This window comes from Nerophis ophidion, linkage group LG16 (assembly GCF_033978795.1).
Source record: "Nerophis ophidion isolate RoL-2023_Sa linkage group LG16, RoL_Noph_v1.0, whole genome shotgun sequence".
Classification (NCBI taxonomy): Eukaryota; Metazoa; Chordata; class Actinopteri; order Syngnathiformes; family Syngnathidae; genus Nerophis; species Nerophis ophidion.
This window is the reverse complement of record NC_084626.1, coordinates 14,526,350-14,548,747: the sequence shown is the minus strand read 5'-3', so window position 1 is coordinate 14,548,747 and position 22,398 is coordinate 14,526,350. Positions and strand designations below refer to the sequence as shown.

At 39.9% G+C, this 22,398-nt stretch overlaps 2 protein-coding genes across 10 annotated transcripts in view; both read left to right on the top strand.

The window, feature by feature from the left end:
* The window catches only part of sfi1 (SFI1 centrin binding protein), a 48,474-nt gene extending 39,654 nt beyond the window's left edge, over positions 1-8,820 (top strand). For 4 of the 9 annotated variants that reach the window (XM_061874382.1, XM_061874379.1, XM_061874381.1 and 1 more), the window contains 10 exons: positions 2,987-3,108; positions 3,189-3,260; positions 4,137-4,205; positions 4,289-4,459; positions 4,532-4,704; positions 7,258-7,335; positions 7,833-8,061; positions 8,126-8,247; positions 8,316-8,415; positions 8,490-8,820. In XM_061874382.1, the coding sequence (XP_061730366.1) occupies positions 2,987-3,108; positions 3,189-3,260; positions 4,137-4,205; positions 4,289-4,459; positions 4,532-4,704; positions 7,258-7,335; positions 7,833-8,061; positions 8,126-8,247; positions 8,316-8,415; positions 8,490-8,633 (1,280 nt within the window). In that variant the 3' untranslated portion in view covers positions 8,634-8,820. Of the gene's footprint in view, positions 1-2,986; positions 3,109-3,188; positions 3,261-4,136; positions 4,206-4,288; positions 4,460-4,531; positions 4,705-7,257; positions 7,336-7,832; positions 8,062-8,125; positions 8,248-8,290; positions 8,416-8,489 lie in introns of all 9 variants that reach the window. The other 5 variants (XM_061874380.1, XM_061874384.1, XM_061874385.1 and 2 more) reach the window with 5 other exon arrangements.
* A 5,965-nt stretch (positions 8,821-14,785) lies between these two features.
* Positions 14,786-22,398, top strand: part of sxph (saxiphilin) — a 30,129-nt gene continuing 22,516 nt past the window's right edge. The window contains exons 1-5 of the mRNA XM_061874374.1: positions 14,786-15,024; positions 18,754-18,911; positions 18,982-19,081; positions 19,150-19,326; positions 22,168-22,330. Of these exons, the coding sequence (XP_061730358.1) occupies positions 14,895-15,024; positions 18,754-18,911; positions 18,982-19,081; positions 19,150-19,326; positions 22,168-22,330 (728 nt within the window). The 5' untranslated portion in view covers positions 14,786-14,894. The remainder of the gene's footprint in view (positions 15,025-18,753; positions 18,912-18,981; positions 19,082-19,149; positions 19,327-22,167; positions 22,331-22,398) is intronic.

Here is a 22,398-nt window from a genome sequence, read left to right as displayed (position 1 = left end):
GCAACAGCAGTGTTAGCCTCCTCAGGGCAGCAGCAACAGCAGTGTTAGCCTCCTCAGGGCAGCAACAACAGCAGTGTTAGCCTCCTCAGGGCAGCAGCAACAGCAGTGTTAGCCTCCTCAGGGCAGCAGCAACAGCAGTGTTAGCCTCCTCAGGGCAGCAGCAACAGCAGTGTTAGCCTCCTCAGGGCAGCAGCAACAGCAGTGTTAGCCTCCTCAGGGCAGCAGCAACAGCAGTGTTAGCCTCCTCAGGGCAGCAGCAACAGCAGTGTTAGCCTCCTCAGGGCAGCAGCAACAGCAGTGTTAGCCCCCTCAGGGCAGCAGCAGCAGAACCCCGTAGTCTAACTTCACGTTAGACTACGGGGTTCTTTCTTAAAGACTTTTGCAGTTTATTTGATGATTAAAGTACAACATACCCGTGAAAATATGGGCCATTTTTCAGAGAAATAAGTTAGTTTTTTTGATCAAGCTAAAATGGTCTGCCGTACGGGAGTTTTTTGGGGAAAACAGGAGGGTTGATAGGTATGGAGTACATACCAATAGTTTTTGATACAGTCATTCCTTGCCACTCATTTCCTGTTTCGCATTTGACTATGTTTTTAATTAACGATAGTCAAAAAAATATGCATATTTAAGCAAATCTTACATAAAAAATGGCAAACAGGAACTTAAAATGACAAATTTAAGGTAGTGTACTGTAGCGCTGCAAGGAACAATCTTTTAATTCAATTAGAAAAAGCTTTGATTATTTGATTGAGTGGAATCAATAAAAAGAGATAAAATCCAGGCACCAAATATTAAAGAAACGGACATACTAAGGTTTCTGCATGACGGTTGGAATAATGCACACATAAGTGTTGGTGTGTCAGGGCCGTGACCTGTGTGGGGGAAAATAGAAAGATCCATCCATCCATTTTCTACGGCCTGTGCCTTTCGGGTGGAGGGGGGTGCTGGAGCCTATCTCAGCTACATTCTGGCGGTAGGAGGGGTACACCCTGGACAAGTCGCCACCTCATCGCAGGGCCAACACAGATAGACAGACAACATTCACACTCACATTCCCACACTAGGGCCAATTTAGTGTTGCCAATCAACCTATCCCCAGGTGCATGTCTTTGGAGGTGGGAGGAAGCTGGAGTAGTCGGAGGGAACCCACGCAGACACGGGGAGATCATGCAAACTCCACACAGAAAGACCTGAGATCGAACCCAGGACCTTTGTATTATGAGGCACATGGACTAACTCCTGTGCATAGAAATAGTTTTTTGTCATTTCTAGCAATACACACCTGTTAAAAGTGCAATTGTAATGTTGATTATGTGCATTTATAAAAGTGGCAGTTATGACAAGCGGAAAATAATATTTTTTTAAATATTTTCACTAAAATACGAATTGTGGATATGAAGTGTATTTTATCCGATTAATTGAACAAACTAAACGATAGATTACTTGAATACTAAAATAATCGATAGCTGCAGCCCTACTGCACTGTATTGCCTAGCTGATCATCATCAAACATGTTGCAGTGTTTCTGCATGTTGGTGGTTGTCTTCAACAACTCTGTGTATGCGTGGCATTTTAGTGCTGTCTGTCGCCTGTGTTGATGAGCCAAAGACAATTTTCCAACTCGGTCGATAATGACGATGTATTCTATTTTATTATATTCTATCATATTTAGAAGGTAGTAAACAAGTTGAACATTTGAAAACAAGAATTTCTACTCAGCTGGAGTTGACTCATCCTGGACTGATCTGGAACCTTATAATTGGGACAAACTGAACTTTTGCACTGAACTTTTTTTTTGACATTTTTTTTAACTTTATATGGGATAGTGAATTTGGGGTTTTGGGTTAAAAAACATTCTAACACTTCTTATGCTCGAGAAGCTACTTTCTTCAATAAAAGTAATAAGCCCCGAATATCTTAAAATGACTTCACTTATTCTGGAATCTTTGCAATAACACTACTCTCCAATCGGATATATTAAGTACACATGAATCAACATATCTTTTGGTAATAAATCACCCATGATAGTACAGATAATAATTATTGTTATTCAGAACATAAAAGTGAATTGGCTTAATGAATTGGCTTAGACGAGTAGTTCTCAACCGTTTTTCAGTAATGTAACCCCTGTGAACATTTTTTAATTCAAGTACCCCCTAATCAGAGCAAAGCATTTTGGGTTGGAAAAAAAGAGATAAAGAAGTAAAATACAGCACTATGTTATCAGTTTCTGATTTATTTAATTGTATAACAGTGCAAAATATTGCTCATCTGTAGTGCTCTTTCTTGAACTGTTTGGAAAAAAAGATATACAAATAACCAAAAACTTGTTGAAAAATGAACAAGTGATTCAATTAGAAATAAATAATTCTACACATAGAAGTAATCATCAACTTAAAGTGCCCTCTTTGGGGATTGTAATAGAGATCCATCTGGATACATGAACTTAATTCTAAACATTTCTTCTCATAAAAAAGAAATCTTTAACATCAATATTTATGGAAAATGTCCACAAAAAATGTAGCTGTCAACACTGAATATTGCATTGTTGCATTCCTTTTCACAGTTTATGAACTTACATTCGTATTTTGTTGAAGTATTATTCAATAAATATGTTTATGAAGGATTTTCGAATTGTTGATATTTTTAGAATCCATCCATCCATCCATTTTCTACCGCTTATTCCCTTTCGGGGTCGCGGGGGGCGCTCTCACGTACCCCTTGGCATACCTTCAAGTACCCCCATTTGAGAACCACTGGCTTAGACGATATGGCGTCTCTGGGATTAGGTTGCAACTTGTACTGGGTATACATTGCCTTCCGTCCGAGTGCAGCTGGGATATACTCCAATCCTCCCCAAAACCCTGAAAGGGACAAGCATTAAGGATGTAAGGATGGATGAATGTCATCTATAGCTTGCCTAATATCATGAAACAATACTACACTCGCTATTACTCATTAAGTGCTGTTCATTAATCTCCAGTGGAGCTGCTGCAGCGGGAGATGACGGGTACAGAAAAAGCCCAGAGGCATCATGACACAAATGTGCTGCGTAAAGCACTGAGGGCGTGGATCAAGGATCACCATGCTCGCCCCAAGTACAAGGTTGATTCTTACTATCTAATTGACATGCAGCCACTCTTTTAATAATGCAGTTCTCTCACCACCATGTGACGCTGACGTAGGAACCGAGGCTGGAGCAGATGCAGCATTGCCAGGAAGACCAAGTCGCCAAACAAAGCTTTGTGTCTTTGGAGGTATAAATATTATATAAAGCTCATTAACATAATGAGTCTACACCAGTGGTTCCTAACCTTGTTACAGGTATTGAATCCCACCAGTATCATATGCGCATTCACCGAACCCTTTTTTAGTGAACAATAAAAGTTTTTTTCTTAATTATATCCTTTTTTATCAACATTAACCATGTAATTATGTTATTATATTAAATAAATACTAATAAAGATATGTTTTACAAACAAAGTTACAGGAATGTACACATGATCCCATGTTTGCATCTTATTGTGTAACGTGAAAGTTTTAGTGGGAACTAAAAGCGATTTCAGAAAGGGGTAAAAATTATTTCCAAAGCAGGAACCCCACCCAGACATACGATACTAGTACACAGCTCATGAAAAACAATATTTTTTGTTATTGTTATTGTAATTGGGCCAAAATACTTATTTTAGAAAATAATTTCATGGAAATGACTGCTGTCATTTGATTATAATAATAAAACATTTAACTTGCTATTTAGTCAGGTTTGGGACCGGTGTTCTGCTGGTGTGGCCACAGTACATGTGCACGTCTAACGTCTCGCCTGAATGATCAAGGAGTTTTTGCGTTTGCTCACGCATATGTAAAATTTAGAGGGAAAATTGTTTGGGAGTATCCATAATACGCCGATAGGGAGAAGTTTTTATTTACACGATGAGTCGGGTGTGTCTTGACCTCTGTGTCGGAGGCTCCGCCGAACCCCTGAGGCCGACTCACCGAACCCCTAGGGTTCGATCGAACCCAGGTTAAGAACCACTGGTCTACACTCAATGTACACACAAAGCTTTCATTACATTGTGCAAGTGTACCTATTGTTGTGTCCAGTATGTACATGATTTATTAAGTTTTACTTCCAGCTCCAGCACAAAGTGTCTGAAAAAACAGTGCAAGCACTCTGGCATTGGGCCCTCACTCTTCAAGCCAAAGTATCTCCTACCTGCTCCTTAACATCTTCCTTTAAAAAAAGGTTTTGGCCCCTCTTCTTGATGCGTGTTGTTACCCGCCACAGGTGTTTGATAGATGGAGGCTGTGGGTCACAGAGCAGCGTTGGAAAAGGTTGAAAGTGGCAAAAGCTGCCGAGGTAGACAAAGAACCGCCTCAAACAGCTGCGTGCGTCCCAGCCATAGGAGATCACATGACCGATATGGGGAGGAGCCAAGCGTCGAGCCAAGAAAAAGCTGTGTGTTAATGTTCACTCCTGCATCACCCTAGGTAACCTGACTGTTTTATTCAACGGGCTTCTTTCCTGCAGCAGATGCTGCTTACTGAGAGTGTGGTGAGGCGTTGCGCCATGAGGTGGAAGCAACTGGCCCTTTGCAAACCAAAGGTGACAGAAGGACAACCACTGGCAAAGACAGTGACCTTGTCTTTTTCAGAATTGAAAAAGGATTCTCCAACTGAACAGTATGCAGACAACATGAAGCTGTGAGTTCACTGCATGATATTTGAATTTTTTAACTAGGGATGTTCCCGTCAGGGTTTTATGCTGTTGATTCCGATCACCCATAAATGAGATCGAGCCATATCGATCACATGTAGTAACTGTAAAATGTTAATGTATTTACAGTATAGTGAGTGCTATTTACAGTGGAACAATTTTAATGCAAGAGTTAAGCTACTTCATTATTCTCTTTTATTACATTAGGGTGGCGCGATGTAGACGATATAAATGATATACATTTGGCCAACAATAAAGCTTTTAATAGTATCGTTATATTGTGGTAATGCATGTTGATGACACATTCTAGCTGTGTACCGAAAGTTTGACAGCTACAAGCGATCAAATTGTATCATTCATGTTCCCAGCTAATGTCTCTCCACAATTCAAAACCACTTCTAAATCAGTAATCCTCATCTCCATGGCAGAAAATAAACTGTTTCTTGCAAGTAAGTTTTTCACTGGACGACAAGGACTATGCAAACATTGGACAGGGGTCGCCAACCCGTCGATCGAAAATATTAGGGGACAAAAAATATTAATTTGAGATCAGTGACACCTCAACAGACCTGCAGACAGGCAAGTATTTTAACCCCTAAACACGCCCGCACTGCTTGCCTCGCTCTCTTCAACCTCATATTCCATGGCTCTCGACACCGCACCCAAGTGTATATACAGTGGGGTAAAAAAGTATTTAGTCAGCCACCGATTGTGCAAGTTCTCCCACTTAAAATAATGACAGAGGTCTGTAATGTTCATCATAGTTACGCTTCAACTGTGAGAGACAGAATGTGGAAAAAAAATCCAGGAATTCACTTTGTAGGAATTTTAAAGAATTTATATGTAAATTATGGTGGAAAATAAGTATTTGGTCAACCATTCAAAGCTCTCACTGATGGAAGGAGGTTTTGGCTCAAAATCTCACGATACATGGCCCCATTCATTCTTTCCTTAACACGGATCAATCGTCCTGTCCCCTTAGCAGAAAAACAGCCCCAAAGCATGATGTTTCCACCTCCATGCTTCACAGTAGGTAAGGTGTTCTTGGGATGCAACTCAGTATTCTTCTTCCTCCAAACACGACGAGTTGAGTTTATACCAAAATGTATACATGGATGATACAGCAGAGGATTGGGGGAATGTTATGTGGTCAGATGAAACCAAAATATAACTTTTTGGTATAAACTCAAGTCGTCGTGTTTGGAGGAAGAAGAATACTGAGTTGCATCCCAAGAACACCTTACCTACTGTGAAGCATGGGGGTGGAAACATCATGCTTTGGGCTGTTTTTCTGCTAAGGGGACATGACAATTGATCCGTGTTAAGGAAAGAATGAATGGGGCCACGTATCGTGAGATTTTAAGCCAAAACCTCCTTCCATCAGTGAGAGCTTTGAATGGTTGACCAAATACTTATTTTCCACCATAATTTACAAATAAATTCTTTAAAATTGCTACAATGTGAATTCCTGGATATTTTTTTTTCACATTCTGTCTCTCACAGTTGAAGTGTACCTATGATGAAAATTACAGACCTCTGTCATCATTTTAATTGGGAGAACTTGCACAATCGGTGGCTGACTAAACACTTTTTTGCCCCACTGTACATGTGTATATGTATATGTTTATATATATGTTTATGTATTTGTATATATGTATATTAGGGTTGTCCCAATACCAATAATTTGGTACCAGTACCAAAATGTATATCGATACTTTTCAATACTTTTCCAAATAAAGGGAACTATGAAAAATATTAATATTGGCTTTATTTTAACAGAAAATCTTAAAATAAATTTCTATTGCACTTAAAGAACAATTTTGGAAGGTTAAAATATATGTATATACGTCTTATTTAAGTCAATCAGTATTTAACCTAGTTTGAACGATTATTCACCCCCAAACATATTAAAAAAAAAATATTTCCGAGCATTCCGTATTACCTAGCTGAACTCCCGTGTCTGACAACACCATCCCACAGCTCCACCATAAAACAAAATGTACTAATCGCTCAAAAAAAAAATAAAAAAAATACTCCCAGATCATTTTGTTTGTAAGACTTTCATTTTAATAATTGATTCTACAAAACAGGAATAAGTACAAACAACAGAGATACCAGCACTGGAGAGAGAGAGCAAACAAACTATCAGGAGGTCGAAGCATTCTCTCTATAGATGGCTTTCTTTTTCCTTGCTTTCTCGTCCTCTTTTGTCAGCCTGCCTTTAGCATGACGTAAAAAGGAAAGTGAAACTTAATTTAACTTAGCACACATTCTCCTCCATCGCTCTCCCCACAAACTGGTACCTGGTACTACTTTCTTTTTTTAGTGTTTATCTACTTGTGGCAGAATGAAGGCCACTTTTAAAGGTGTTCTTATTTTGCCAAAAAGGAATGAACATTTTTCCACAAAGAGGCATTAATCGGCAATGGGTGATCACATACTTTTTCACAATATCATCCAATACTGATTGGTGGCCTATCAATCGAGCCATCCGTAACTAACTAAAATTTTAATATGCTTCATTTTTTTCTTTTCTTTAGACTATCTCCAATTATACGTCGACAGCCACGTCGAAATAAGGAACTGTTTGAGCCTTCATTAAAAGTGTCACCACATGAGTATGTAATATTTGATTTGATTTATTTTCATTTGTTATCCAAAAGGGACAAGGGGTAGAAAATGAATGGATGTTAGACAATTTGGGCAGCACGGTGGAACGGTCCTGGGTTTGATCCTGGGCTCTGGATCGTTCTGTGTGGAGTTTGCATGTTCTCCCCGTGGCTACATGGGTTCCCTACGGGTACTCTGGCTTCCTCCCACCTCCAAAGACATGCACCTGGGGATAGGTTGATTGGCAACACTAAATTGGCCCTAGTGTGTGAATGTTGTCTGTGTATCTGTGTTGGCCTTGCCATGAGGTGGCGACTTGTCCAGGGTGTAGCTCGCCTTCCGCCCCTGTGCAGCTGGAATAGGCTCCAGTACCCCCCCACGACCCCTTAAGGGACAAGCAATGGAAAATGGATGGATGTTAGACAATTTATTTGTATTTGTATACGCAAAAGCAATGACAAATGCTTTTCGTACCACGTAGTACCTTTTTTTTTTTTTTTTGTAGAGTTTTGGCTGCCACAGGAGTTTTGGGACACACTTGTCCATCACAGACATATCTTTCTGGGCTGTTTTCTGCCTCTCTCCATCATCCTTCCATCTCTTCCCCTGCTGCGCATCAAAGTGGAGATGTGCAGCAGTTCTCCCCCCAGAAAACAGCAATCCCCACTGAGGACACACCGCCGACATCCTGTGACCTGTTACTCCCTCCTGCTGCTTTCATGAGCATAGAAAAGGTAATATTTATCACTTAGACTTTGAATTCCCCATCCCATTCATCTTATGTTTACTTTGTGCAAGTCGGGACACATGCAACCAAATGAAACCAGTGGAGAGTATGATGCGATGTCATCCCTGATGAGCGAGCTAATGAGCATCCAGCAGGATATGAAGAGTTTCCAGCAGGACAGGAAGCTGCTCAGGTGAGCGCTGTTTGGACAGCAGTGTTTCCACTGCTCTCATCAGATTGTTTGACTATTTGGCTGCTCAGGCTCTGCCAGAATACGAGAGACTTCTTGCACAATTGGCTACAGATGAGTGGAAAAGACGAGGAGGTGGATAAAAATACAATTTGCCAACAGCTGGTGGAGGTAAATACGAAAACAAAATGAGTAGATGTGTTTCCCAAATGGATTTGGTGATGTTACTTATGTGTTGTTGACAGAATGAGGAGTACATCGAGAGACTGTCCAGTGAGTTGACAAAGCGAAGACTTTCAATGCACTTGCATGCAGAAAGGCTCAGACATTTACAAGCTGCCCTCGACTCCTCAGGTTTTTTTTCCCTTTGTCAGCAAATGCAAATGTAAAAGACTGAGCAGTTTGCTCCCAATTGCAGCTGTGTTGTCAGTTATTGTAGATGTTCTGAATTTGTTGCTCCATGTTTGTACATAATTGTTTTGCCTGTTTTATACTCTGTATACTAAGGAAGGACAATAAAGCTTTAGTAGACCCTTAGCACCGAGCCAAAGCTGTCTAAAGGTCTAAAGAAACGGCTATGTTGATTATTATTCTCTGCATTTTGTCTCATTTTTGAGGGCCTTATAGGGGAACTGCACTTTTTTGGAATTGTGCCTACCGTTCACAATCCCTGAGACAAGAACACGTTTGGTTTTGTTTATGCATTCTAAATTGTAAATAAACGTTTGAACTCCCATTGTTAGCTGACTGTTTTTAACGTTTATTCACAATTTAGAATAAAAACAAAACAAAAAGACATACATGGTATTTTCATAAGACCGCCAAACAAAATGGCGCATCCTGAGGAGACATTAAGGATGCTTGAAACTGGTCTGTAAAACATAAATTGCACAAAACATTGACCAAAGAACCACCATTACATGTTATGTAGACCAAAAGTAAATGTTTCAAATGCAGAAAAAAAATCATGTTATAACCCCAAATTTTTGGCATTATGCAGATCCCAAATACACATAATCAGGTACCATCCATCCATCTTCTTCCACTTATCCGAGGTCGGGGCGCGGGGGGCAGCAGCCTAAGCAGGGAAGCCCAGACTTCCCTTTCCCCAGCCACTTCGTCCAGCTCTTCTCGGGGGATTCCGAGGCGTTCCCAGGCCAGCCAGGAGACATAGTCTCCCCAACGTGTCTTGGGTCTTCCCCGTTGCCTCCTACCAGTCGGACGTGCCTTAAACACTTCCCTAGGGAGGCGTTCGGGTGGCATCCTGACCAGATGCCCGAACCACCTCATCTGGCTCCCTTTGATGTGGAGGAGCAGCGGCTTTACTTTGAGCTCCTCCCGGTCGGCAGAGCTTCTCACCCTATCTCTAAGGGAGAGACCAGCCACCCGGTGGAGAAAACTCATTTTGGCCGGTTGTACCCGTGATCTTGTCATTTCTGTCATAAGCCAAAGCTCATGACCATAGGTGAGGAAGGGAACATAGATCGACCGGTAAATTGAGAGCTTTGTCTTCCGGCTCAGCTCCTTCTTCACCACAACGGATCAATACGGTGTCCGCATTACTGAAGTCGCCGCACCAATCTGCCTGTCGATCCCACAATCCACTCTTCCCTCACTCGTGAACAAGACTCCGGGGTACCTGAAGTCCTCCACATGGGGCGGGGTCTCCTCCCCAACCCGGAGATGGCACTTCACCCTTTTCCGGGCGAGAACCATGGACTCGGACTTGGAGGTGCTGATTCTCATCTCAGTCGCATCGCACTCTGCTGCGATCCGACCCAGTGTACCTGATGGTACCTGATCCATAATCAGGTACCATCAGGTTAAAAAATAGTAGGTTTTGCAAAATAGGGCCCTTTTAAAGGAAAACTGCACTTTTTCTATATCATTTTCCTATTATCCTTATATGGGACAATAACTTTTCCCTTTTATGTACCCAAATGCAGCTGAGATAGGCTCCAGCAACCCCAAAATGACAAGCGGTAGAAAATGGATGGATGGATGTGCGTTCTATGCAGCTGCTTCATGCGAACAGTTTTTCACTAACAATGCAGGTCACTTACAGTCACCTCTCGCCACATTGCGCTTGACTTTATTACAGATCTTTTTAAAGCATATTTTACGTATTTTGGCCTAAATTAAGTATTTCCATGTATAAAAATGGCAAAATGGATTAAAACTATCAATACTTTGGTAAGGCTGGGGTATATGATTTAAAACCGTATCACATAATTGTTTCATAGCGGTTCATATCAATAACTATTGATTTTTTTATGACCTGTTAAACATAGGGACCAGAGAAAAAATATATCAAATGTATACATATGTGAATAAAATTTAACCCTCCTCTGGTTATGATCCCCTCAGCTATCAAAGAAAGAAAATGTCAACACAACCATCGAAAACACTCACACATCAACAAAATCAACAATAACCTCATAAATTGTAATCCAAAAATAAGGACGACGTGAGAAATGCTTAATAAAATATGCCAAAATATTGCAACATGTGAAAATGTAAACAGAGAAACTTGTTAAGAACTATATTTTGAAGTTTAGTGCCAGGAAGCTGCAGCTGTGCTCTAAAGGGTGAGCGCGGCTAAGTTGGTGTGTGGTATTGCCGGTCTTGGTGGGACCCATTACAGCACCCTGTACAGTTTTATTCTCTTTGCTGAACAAAAAGTTGCCTTATTTCAAGCTAGCGTCCTTATACAGTTCTGCAGTACCTGGAGGAGCTCAGGTCAAAAATGAAGGACTCCTAACTTGGAGGAGCCGAACCACTGTCTTATTTTCCTTTTTTCTCTGTCTGGGTGTGTGTTAATCAGGATAGTTCAACCTGACCATGTAAGGAGATGTAAAAGTGACTGGGAAGACAACAGATATATCCCAAAACTTGTAATTTGACGTTAAGATAAGCATGGAATCCCTCCTCCAGGATAGAGCTATCACTTGCATTCTGAAGCCTGGTTTTATTGCTTCTTCTCTTGAGTGAGCTAATTCCAGTCCACATGCGAATGTCCAACTAAGGCTTCTCAATTTATTATGGGCCATTGGCTTTGTTAGGCCTATTTTAGGGGGGTTATAGCCCCCCTAAAATATCCTTAAGCCCCCGTAAATAAGTTGGTGTTATGTATATACTGAATATATATTTTTATATATTTTTTTTTTTACAAATACATGACATATATATTATAATGTGGCCCGAATATGAGTTTAAATAAATAATCACTGATTGGCTCAGCCTCAGGCAGCATAAGTATATTGGATTTAACAAGTGTAAAGGCAAGGTAAGTTTACTTATAGAGCACTAGTTTTACACAAGGCAATTCAAAGTGTTTCACAGAAAATTACAAGAAGGCAAACAAAAATAAAATAATCATAAAAATTATCATTCAAATTAAAATCATATTAGTCATTACAAAACATTCATAATTCAATGTAAAGGTCATTATGTGGCTGTTGTTTCAGTCTTAATACATAGGATTAAAAAACATATTTAGAAGGTCACAAATATTTTAATTATAGTTAATGATTCTTACTTTATAATAAATAAATAAATGGGTTGTACTTGTATAGCGCTTTTCTACCTTCAAGGTACTCAAAGCGCTTTGACATTACTTCCACATTTACCCATTCACACACACACATTCACACACTGACGGAGGGAGCTGCCATGCAAGGCGCCAACCAGCACCCATCAGGAGCAAGGGTGAAGTGTCTTGCTCAGGACACAACGGACGTGACGAGGTTGGTACTAGGTGGGATTTGAACCAGGGACCTTCGGGTTGCGCACGGCCACTCTCCCACTGCGCCACGCCGTCCCTATGAAAATTAATTCACCACGGTCAGGCATGAAACTAATTCACATTGGTAAACAAGATATTACTATATTTTCCCTAAAAAAAGCCCTCTAAAAAAATCTTCAATCGAATAGAATATAATGCTTTATTTATCAAACATGACAGCATGACAAAACTACGAGGGGCTACTCTGTTATGTGCAGTTAATATACAAAACAAACAATAAATACAACGTTTAAAATACATACCAGTACAAACAGCAGTGCATCAGTGAAAAACAGTTGAACAGTGAAAGCTATTGGAACAGACTTAATATCATAATGGCCCACTGGTAAAAACTGTTTTTAATTTTGCTTGTCCTGCTTTTTTGTTACCGAAATCTCTTCCCTGAAGGCAGCAGGTTGAATAAGTGCTGACTAGGGTGAGAGCTGTCTGACAGTATTTACTTGGCTTTATCCCTGCATTATCCTTTCCATCCTTTGTAACTGAGCTACAGTATGGAACAATTTCCCTTGTGGATCAATAAAGTTTGTCTAAGTCTCTGTCGAGGCAGCGAGAGCGGGCAATGTCCTCTAGGGACGGCAGAGGGCGGCTGATAATCTTCTCCGCTGTCCTGGTCACCATCTGCTTTATACTCTGGCAACCTGTCTGCAGCAGAGCAGGCAGAAAACCACACAGTTTATGCATTACATCAGTACTGGCTTTATGGTGGCCCGATAAAAAGACACCTGCCATTTCTTCTCAACTTCCTCCACTCCTGAAGGCAGTCCTTGTGAGCTCCCCCGGGACGTAAGTTCCCACGGCATTAAAGGAGGCTATTGTCTCTGCACTTGTTTCATTTACTACAAGTGGAGCATGTCCCCCCTCTCTGTCTCCTCCAGTTTTGTAATTATGAGCTTACAAAAGAACATGTATTTTGGTCATTTCTAGCATTTCTAGAACGTCTTCCCTGGGCACAAAGCCACTAACACTACTTCTCTCAACAACAGCAGAGAGAGCGCACATACCAGTACTAGTAAAAACAGTACTATACTCTGTTGGAAAAATATCGATTCCCTTTTTTTTTATCGGGCATTACAGCGAGGATGGCTGGTTTTATGAGCAGAGAAGCATGTTCGGCAATACAAAATCATGGAATACTTACAAGCAGACACGCTGTGTCGACAAAATAAGGAGAATTGACGCATCTTGGCTTAAAAACTAACCATAAAGGTGGAGATTTAACACTGAAACGCCCTCAGGAAGAGGTGCTTCAAAACATGCCTAGCTAATGGCTAACGTCCATTCGCGGTCGTCAGTGTTTTAGGTACTTCTAAATCACTAATTCTTGTCTCCATGCCGACAAATAAAGAAAGTTTCTTGCAAGTCTCATCCCTGCAGGACGAGGAATAGCTAAACATGCTTCACTACACACCGTAGGATGATAAAATAGCTAACCGATAAAAACAAGCTTGCGCTCCTCAATGTAAATTAAAATGTGTTTACTTGGAAATTAGCAAAACGTCTAAGATAAGATACACTGATGACATCTATTAAACAAGACAAGAAACAAATAAACAGAGACAGAATTAAATTTGGCTCAATTGAGGAGAGACGTCTGGGCTGTAGTCTTGTACAGTCTCTCAGCACGGTCTGGCGCAAAATTGTACGCCTCCTCTTTTATTCTGACTTTCCCTGATTACATGGCAACAGCTGTTTCTAAGGCACGGGGGTTGTAAACAGCCATCGCCTGTGATTAAAACAGTTCAAAGAAAAGGTGGTAAAAGAGTTAAAAGAAAAGTTTGTAAAACAGTTCAAAGAAAAGGTTGTAAAAGAAATCAAAGAAGAGGTGGCCTTGAGGGGAGTCAGGCCCTGCCTCCTCTCTGCTTTGTAGTTCTTGGGTCAAGACAAAATATTTCTTTGGATTACAATAGAAGAAAGAAACAGAACACTTTCATGTTGCTTCCCATCCTACACAGTGGCGTTTTACAAAGCTTCTTCTTGGTAGGTTCAAAGACAGCTTTTGTTCTCTCGCCGGGAACTCAATGTAATACAAAGTTTTGTTATAACTTAGATACAATTATTCTGACAAAAATATGTAGTTTTTTTAAAATAAAATATTATTCAACTTGCAATTCATGAATTAAGCACCCTTGAGTTGTTGCAGAATATAATAGTTTACTTTTTTTCCAAAATTTTAACATTTCTCAAACTACAATAAAAAAATGTTTTTATTATGGCTAAAATTAAGACTAGTCAATGACAAAAAAAATTTGTAGTTCTTAAAATTTGGAATATTTTCTAGAATTTATTTTTTAAATCTTGGCAAGCGGCTATTAATTTGCAGTGCAGAAGCAAAGAGAAATGTATCAGGCACCTTGAACCCCTCTCTATCTAACCTAACAATCATGTTAGACATCCGGGACAAATGGATCTAATGGACTCAGACTTGATCTTTAACAGCTGTATTCAGTCAATTAACTGACAAAATCTAAGGTATATTTTTGAAGTTTAGGTTACAGAGACACAAATTCATAACATCACAAGTTGAATAATTATTTTTAAAAAATAAGCCTCAAAACATTGCAACTCTTGAGGCAGTTTTTTTTTTGTTTTTTTTCAAAAGCTCAGGTATTTTAAAGAGCCAGTGAAATCCCAGAAGGACCGAATGTTGACCTGTACGCATGAATAAGACTTGCTTCAAAACAACCAATGGAAAATGAGGCCCACAGCTTCAAGATGGGTGTTGTCCTGTTTACCACCGCTGTTAAATGTTTCCATTTGTGTGAAGGAAAAAAAAGACCTTTCAATATTTATCCCGAGGCAGCTTTAGCTCGTTGTGTTCCTGATTCTCCAATGCTTTGGACATGCAATGCAGGAATCTCAAGAGTTTTGCTTCAAGCGTGTGTATAGCAGTCATGTACTTTTCAGACTGCAGTTGGACACAATGAGAGGGACTTATGTCGTCTTGTTCTTTTTCATTCTTGTCTGCTGCACCTCAAGTAAGTGTAAAGTTGTTGTTGTTTTTTTTTTTACAAACTCTTGTCCTGAAAATGTGAAATCAAACCATGGAGGCATGAATTTTCTCTCACCTTAAAAAAAAATGTGTAGCATTTTAACAATATAGAAACACAACACAATAAGTAAGGAATACATTAAATTAATGATATTAAAAATATAGATATAACTAAAATCAAAACTAGGATGTAATAAAAATGTTAAAACCACACTTAGTGTATGCTTTGAATATTGACAAAACAAGGTGAAATAACTGAAAACAAGTTTTATATTCTAGTTTCTTCAAAATAGCCACCCTGTTCTCTAATTACTATTTTGCACACTCTTGGTAGTCTCTCGATAAGCTTCAAGAGGTAGTCACCTGAAATGGTTTTCACTTCACAGGTGTCATAGTTGTGATGTCTTCAGTGACAATCTACAATCTACAAGGTAAATAGTTAAAAAGTAAATCCAAATAAATAAATACGAGTAAATATGTTTAAATGAATATTTTATATATATATATATATATATATATATATATATATATATATATGTATATGTGTATATGTATATACATATATATATATAATATATGTATATGTGTATATGTATATATATATATATTTATATTTATATTTATATATATATATATATATATATATATGTATATATATATATATATATATATATATATATATGTATATATATATATATATATATATATATATATACATATATATATATATATATATATATATATATATATATACACACAAAACCCAGCACCAGTGATCTTGTCATGTTGCGTAAATGGTAAATAAAAACAGAATACAATGATTTGCAAATCCTCTTCAACCCATATTCAGTTGAATGTACTACAAAGACAACATATTTGATGTTCAATCTGATAAACTTTATTTTTTTTGTGCAAATAGTAATTAACTTATAATTTCATGGCAGTAACACGTGCCAAAGTAGTTGGGAAAGGGCATGTTCACCACTGTGTTACATCACCTTTTCTTTTAACAACACTCAATAAACGTTTGGGAACTGAGGAAACTAATTGTTGAAGTTTCGAAAGTGGAATTCTTTCCCATTCTTTTTTTTATGTAGAGCGTCAGTCGTTCAACAATCCGGGGTCTCCGCCTTCGTATTTTACGCTTTATAATACGCCACACATTTTCGATGGGGGACAGGTCTGGACTGCAGGCGGGCCAGGGAAGTACCCGCACTCTTTTTTTACGAAGCCAGGCTGTTGTAACACATGCTGAATGTGGCTTGGCATTGTCTTGCTGAAATAAGCAAGGGTGTCCATGCTTGGATGGCAACATATGTTGTTCCAAAACCTGTATGTACCTTTCAGCATTAATGGTGCCTTCACAGATGTGTAAGTTACCCATGCCTTGGGCACTTATGCACCCCCATACCATCACAGATGCTGGCTTTTGAACTTTGCGTCGATAACAGTCTGGATGGTTCGCTTCCCCTTTGGTCACAATGTTGAATATTCACAAAAACAATTTGAAATGTGGACTCGTCAGACCACAGAACACTTTTCCACTTTGCATCAGTCCATCTTAGATGATTTCGGGCCCAGAGAAGCCGGCGGCGTTTTTGGATGTTTTTGATAAATGGCTTTCGCTTTGCATAGTAGAGCTTCAACTTGCACTTACAGATGTAGCGACGAACTGTATTTAGTGACAATGGTATTCTGAAGTGTTCCTGAGCCCATGTGGTGATATCCTTTAGAGATTGATGTCGGTTTTTGGTACAGTGCCGTCTGAGGGATCGAAAGTCACGGTCATTCAATGTTGGTTTCCAGCCATGCCGCTTACGTGGCGTGATCTCTCCAGATTCTCTGAACCTTTTGATGATATTATGGACCGTAGATGTTGAAATCCCTGAATGTCACTTTGAGAAACATTGTTCTTAAACTGTTTGACTATTTGCTCACGCAGTTGTGGACAAAGGGGTGTACCTCGCCCCATCCTTTCTGGTAAAAGACAGAGCATTTTTTGGGAAGCTGTTTTTATACCCAATCATGGCAGCCACCTAATTCCCAAATAGCCTGCACACCTGTGGGATGTTCCTAATAAGTGTTTGATGAGCATTCCTCAACTTTATCAGTATTTATTGCCAACTTTCCCAACTTCTTTGTCACGTGTTGCTGGCATCAAATTCTAAAGTTAATGATTATTTGAAAAAAAAAAAATGTTTATCAGTTTGAACATCAAATGTTTTATCTTTGTAGCATATTTAACTGAATATGGGTTAACAATGATTTGCAAATCATTGTATTCCATTTATATTGACATCTAACACAATTTCCCAACTCATATGGAAACTGGGTTTGTATATATATATATACATATATATATGTATATATACATATATATATATATATATACATATTCATATATATATGTATATATATATATATATATATATATATATATATGTATATATATATATATATATATATATATAGTAGATGGGTCAAATGCTGAGGACAAATTTCACCACACCTAGTGTGTGTGACAATCATTGGTACTTTAACTTTAACTATCACTTAAAGGCCTACTGAAAACCACTACTACCCACCACGCAGTCTGATAGTTTATATATCAATGATGAAATATTAACATTGCAACACATGCCAATACGGCCTTTTTAGTTTACTAAGTTACAATTTTAAATTTCCCGAGAGTTTTGTCTTCAAAACGTCGTGTAATGATGACGTGTACACAAGACGTCACGGGTTTTTAAGAAGTATGAGCGCTGCACACACACACAGCTAAAAGTCGTCTGCTTTAACGGCATAATTACACAGTTTTTTGGACATCTGTGTTGCTGAATCTTCTGCAATTTGTTCAACTAATATTGGAGAAGTCACAGTAAAATGATGGAGTTGGGAAGCTTTAGACTTTAGCCACACAAACACACGGTGATTCCTTGATTAAAATTCCTGGAGGTGAAACTTTACTATGGATCAGAGCGCGGTCAGGAGAACATGGATCCCGACCACATGTCAACCAGCAGGTTTCGGTGAGAAAATTGTGGTTAAAAAGTCAGTTCTTACCGGAGAAAAGTTGAGCTTGTGCCGTCCATAGCTGCCGTCGACTCCCCTGAGACATTGGCATCAAGACACCCGTGGAGACACCCTTCCGACTATCAGGTAATATTAAACTCACTAAAACACTAGCAACACAATAGAAAGATAAGGGATTTCCCAGAATAACCTAGTAAATCTGTCTAAAAACATCGGAATGTTCCCCAATGCAATCGCGTTTTTTTTTTCTTTTTGTAGTCCGTCGCTATCAATATCCTCAAACACGAATCTTTCATCCTCGCTTAAATTAATGGGGAAATTGTAATTTTCTCGGTCCGAATAGCACTTTTTGTTGGAGGCTCCCATTAAAATCAATGTGAATATGTGAGTAGCCATCACACTTGTGACATCATTGTCTGCGACTTCCGGTAGAGGCAGGGCTTTTCTCTTAACACCGACAGTTGCGAACTTTATCGTGGATGTTCTCTTCTAAATCCTTTCATCAAAAATATGGCAATATCGCGAAATGATCAAGTATGAGACATACAATGGACCTGCTATCCCAGTTTAAATAAGAAAATCTCATTTCAGTAGGCCTTTAAGGACTTCTATGTCTGTTAGGCCTGAAAGATAGTTAAATTGGAATGTCCGCAAAAAGTTAATGAAGATCTTTTAATTACAGCTAAGAACGTGCGCTGGTGCACAGTGTCCAATCCTGAGCACAGGAAGTGTGCAGAGGTGGCCAAATCCTTGCTCGCTGTGCTGCCGCCTGCCGCTATATTGGCCAGAGTGTTTTGCGTCCGTGCATTCAGCACCACTGATTGCATCAACAAAGTTAGGGTGAGAAGAACAAACACATTTAATATGTTCATGTATGGACAGTTTATGATCATTTTGACTTTTGTTTCAGGCCAATGGTGCAGATATAGTGACAGTAGACGCAGGAGAAGTTTATTCTGCGATGAAGCAATTTGGCCTCCGAGCTGTTGCCAAGGAGATATACCGTGATGGTAGGTTCATGCTGCATAGTGCATTTCCTCATCAGTTCAAGCCAGTATGGATGCCGTGTGTCCCTCAGGAGGATGTCTTCTGTCTGTCGCTGTGGTGAGAAACAGCAGCTTGGATGTCAGGTCACTGCGGGGTCTCAGGAGTTGTCACAGTGGACTCCGATGGACAGCCGGATGGAGTCTTCCACTTGGCTTCCTGCTGTCCAGTAACTACCTGAACTGGTCGAAGGAGACACCTCTCACACGGGGTGATGATGATTAGTGTTTTTATATACATGTTTGGATATATTAGAATAAGCAAGGGCATTAGAATAGAGACTGCGATGAGGTGGCGACTTGTCCAGGGTGTACCCCGCCTTCCGCCCGTGTGCAGCTGCAGTAGGCTCCAGCATCCCCCACGAGCCTTTAAGGGACAAGTGGTAGGAAATGGATGGATAGATGGATTAAAATAAAGACAAATAAACCAAAGTCATTCTGAATAAATGTACATAAATTTGTAATGTCCCAATACAATTTTTTCACTTCCAATCGATAGATGAATAGAAATTTTTTGATTCCTTCAGAAGAATACGATACTAATACTGGAGTGTTTGCTGATACCAATGTTGAGTCACTACAATATCAGCATGAATCATGCATGCTTTTATTATTTTGTAGTGTGGATTGTTGTAAAATGCTTAAAAACAAGTTAAATAAGTCAAACAGAGAACAATGGTTGAAATAAAAACCCACTAACCAATTTATTATCAACCATCTGGAATGAACTTATGCCTTCGTTTAGTTGAAATGGAGTGGTAATTGTTTTGTGGCAACATCTAGTGGCCGCAATAAATCATGACGCTAATGACACAGTAGATCAAATGTTACAGGCATGTTTATTACTGGATACTTGTTGTTTTGCATATTACTTGTGCAGGTAATATGCAATTTGATATTTGTTAAATAGATTGTGTGTTTAGCTGTTGTGTAGCTGCAATCCCCTAGTAGCCAAAAGCCTTCAATTGTTACCTTTTGTAAATGACTTGACTAAAATGAAGAAAAGACCAACTTTGTGTGCTTATTGGAGGACATTTTGATGTTAACTGGCTGTCCAGCTTTGTACAAGTAAAACCAGTGCAGGACTGCTTGAATCCGAGCTTGTATCGCAGATTTTACATTCAAGCCGATATAATTTGATGTTTGTTTTTTTACTGATATCTTATCTACTATCAATTCATGTTATTTTTAGATATTAATGAATTAAATTGGTGTGCCCTGGGGGCTTCACGGTGGCAGAAGGTTTAGTGCGTCTGCCTCACAATACAAAGTTCCTGAGTAGTCCTGGGTTCAATCCCGGGCTCGGGATCTTTCTGTGTGGAGTTTGCATGTTCTCCCCGTGACTGCATGGGTTCTCCCCGGGTACTCCGGCTTCCTCCCACCTCCAAAGACATGCACCTGGGGATAGGTTGATTGGCAACACTAAATTGGCCCTAGTTTGTGAATGTGAGTGTGAATGTTATCTGTCTGTCTGTGTTGGCCCTGCGATGAGGTGGCGACTTGTCCAGGGTGTACCCCGCCTTCCGCCTGATTGTAGCTGAGATAGGCACCAGCGCCACCCGCGACCCCAAAGGGAATAAGCGGTAGAAAATGGATGGATGGGTGTGGCATGGATCATAATTCTATATGTTAACAATATATTTTACACAATTCTATGCTTTTTCAAGGAATGGCCATATAAATAAGATGTCCATCCATCCATCCATTTTCTACGGTCTGTCCCTCTTGTGGTCATGGGGGTGCTGGAGCCTATCCCAGCCGCACTTGGGCATAAGGTAGGGTACACTATGGACAAGTCACCACCTCGTCACAGGACCAATATAGATAGGCAACCAATCACACTCACATTCACACACTAGAGCCAATTTAGTGTTGCTAATCAGCCTATCCCTAGGTGCATGTCTTCGGAGGCGGGAGGAAGCCGGAGTTGTAGAACCCACGCAGTCACGGGGAAAACATGCGAACTCCATTGAGAAAGACTCAGAACCCGGGAAGTGTTCATTTGATTAACTGCCATTAGGAAATAAGGAGTGGACTACTTGGCTGCCACTAGCAAAGGTGCTGTTTGTTCAATCTCAACTAGTTTGCTGTCTTAAAACTACAAAAAGATATTAACAATAAGTTTGGCTACATCCATGCTAGATACAACTTCCAATAGATTGATTCTCACAAAATCAATAGGTAGGTAGGTAGGTTTTTATTGTCATAGTACAATTACAGCAAAACTTTGTTTTCAGCATACACCCGTTCAAGATTAAACAAACAAACAATGTACAGGGTTACAGAACAGAAACGTTGATGGGCCGCCAGAAGGCGCCCCGTAAAAAATGGAAAAAAAGGTAAATGCTGGGGGAGGATGAGTAAAAAAATTGTATCTAGACTGGGGTACTAAGGGGGCCCAGTCTGGAGTGGGAGAAACCTCCATAGCAAAGCACTTATACGTATTACAACATACAACTCGAGACTTGCAACAGAGGGGAGGGAGTGGGGGAAACGAGGGGTAGGCTGCATCTCTTCAAGCGCTGCCCTGCCATCCATCACCCCTAAAGGATTCAAGCATCAAGGGCGTGGGATGGGGTGGGGTATGTGTGTGGCGTATATTTTTTTGTTGATGCATGTGTGTGTGTAAGCCTGCCGTGTGTCTCTATTCCACGGCCTTGGTGTTGTTGCAGCCACCAGTCAGTCCAAAGTCAGTAACAAGTGTGTGTACATGAGAGACAAGAAGAGAGTTTGTTGTGTCTTCGCTGCGATGTCCTTCGAGAGAGTCTCGAAGCCAGGGAAACAATCCAAGTTAGAATATTTTGTATGCGAGTGAAAATCTAATTTGCTTTTCACTCTAAATTGTCTATGACTGGTCCTCAAATTCATCCTGCAGTGCAGATGTTATCCAAATCACAATAGTATTTGTTTTTCGTTTTAAGTAATTTGACAAACATTCCACACTTGCAGCTTGAAGGAAGGACGCTGTTGTGGCAGTAAAAGCAACAATAAGCAAAATCTTTTGTGTTTTTTCCTCAAGCTGCTTTCACTTGTTTTTTTCCTCGCTCGTCCAGGCGTCAGCAGCTTTTTCAACGCCAGCTGTGTTCCTGGAGCTGCGGCCATGGCGCCAACTCTGTGCGTGCTTTGCCAAGGCCAGAAGTCTTACATACACCAAAAGAACTACCACTGTGAGACGTCCCACAGCGAACCCTTCTACGACAATCAAGGCGCCCTCAGGTCCCATCCAATGCAAAACAATCTAGGATTAATAGATCAATATTGTAGTTATTTTGTTGTTGGAACAG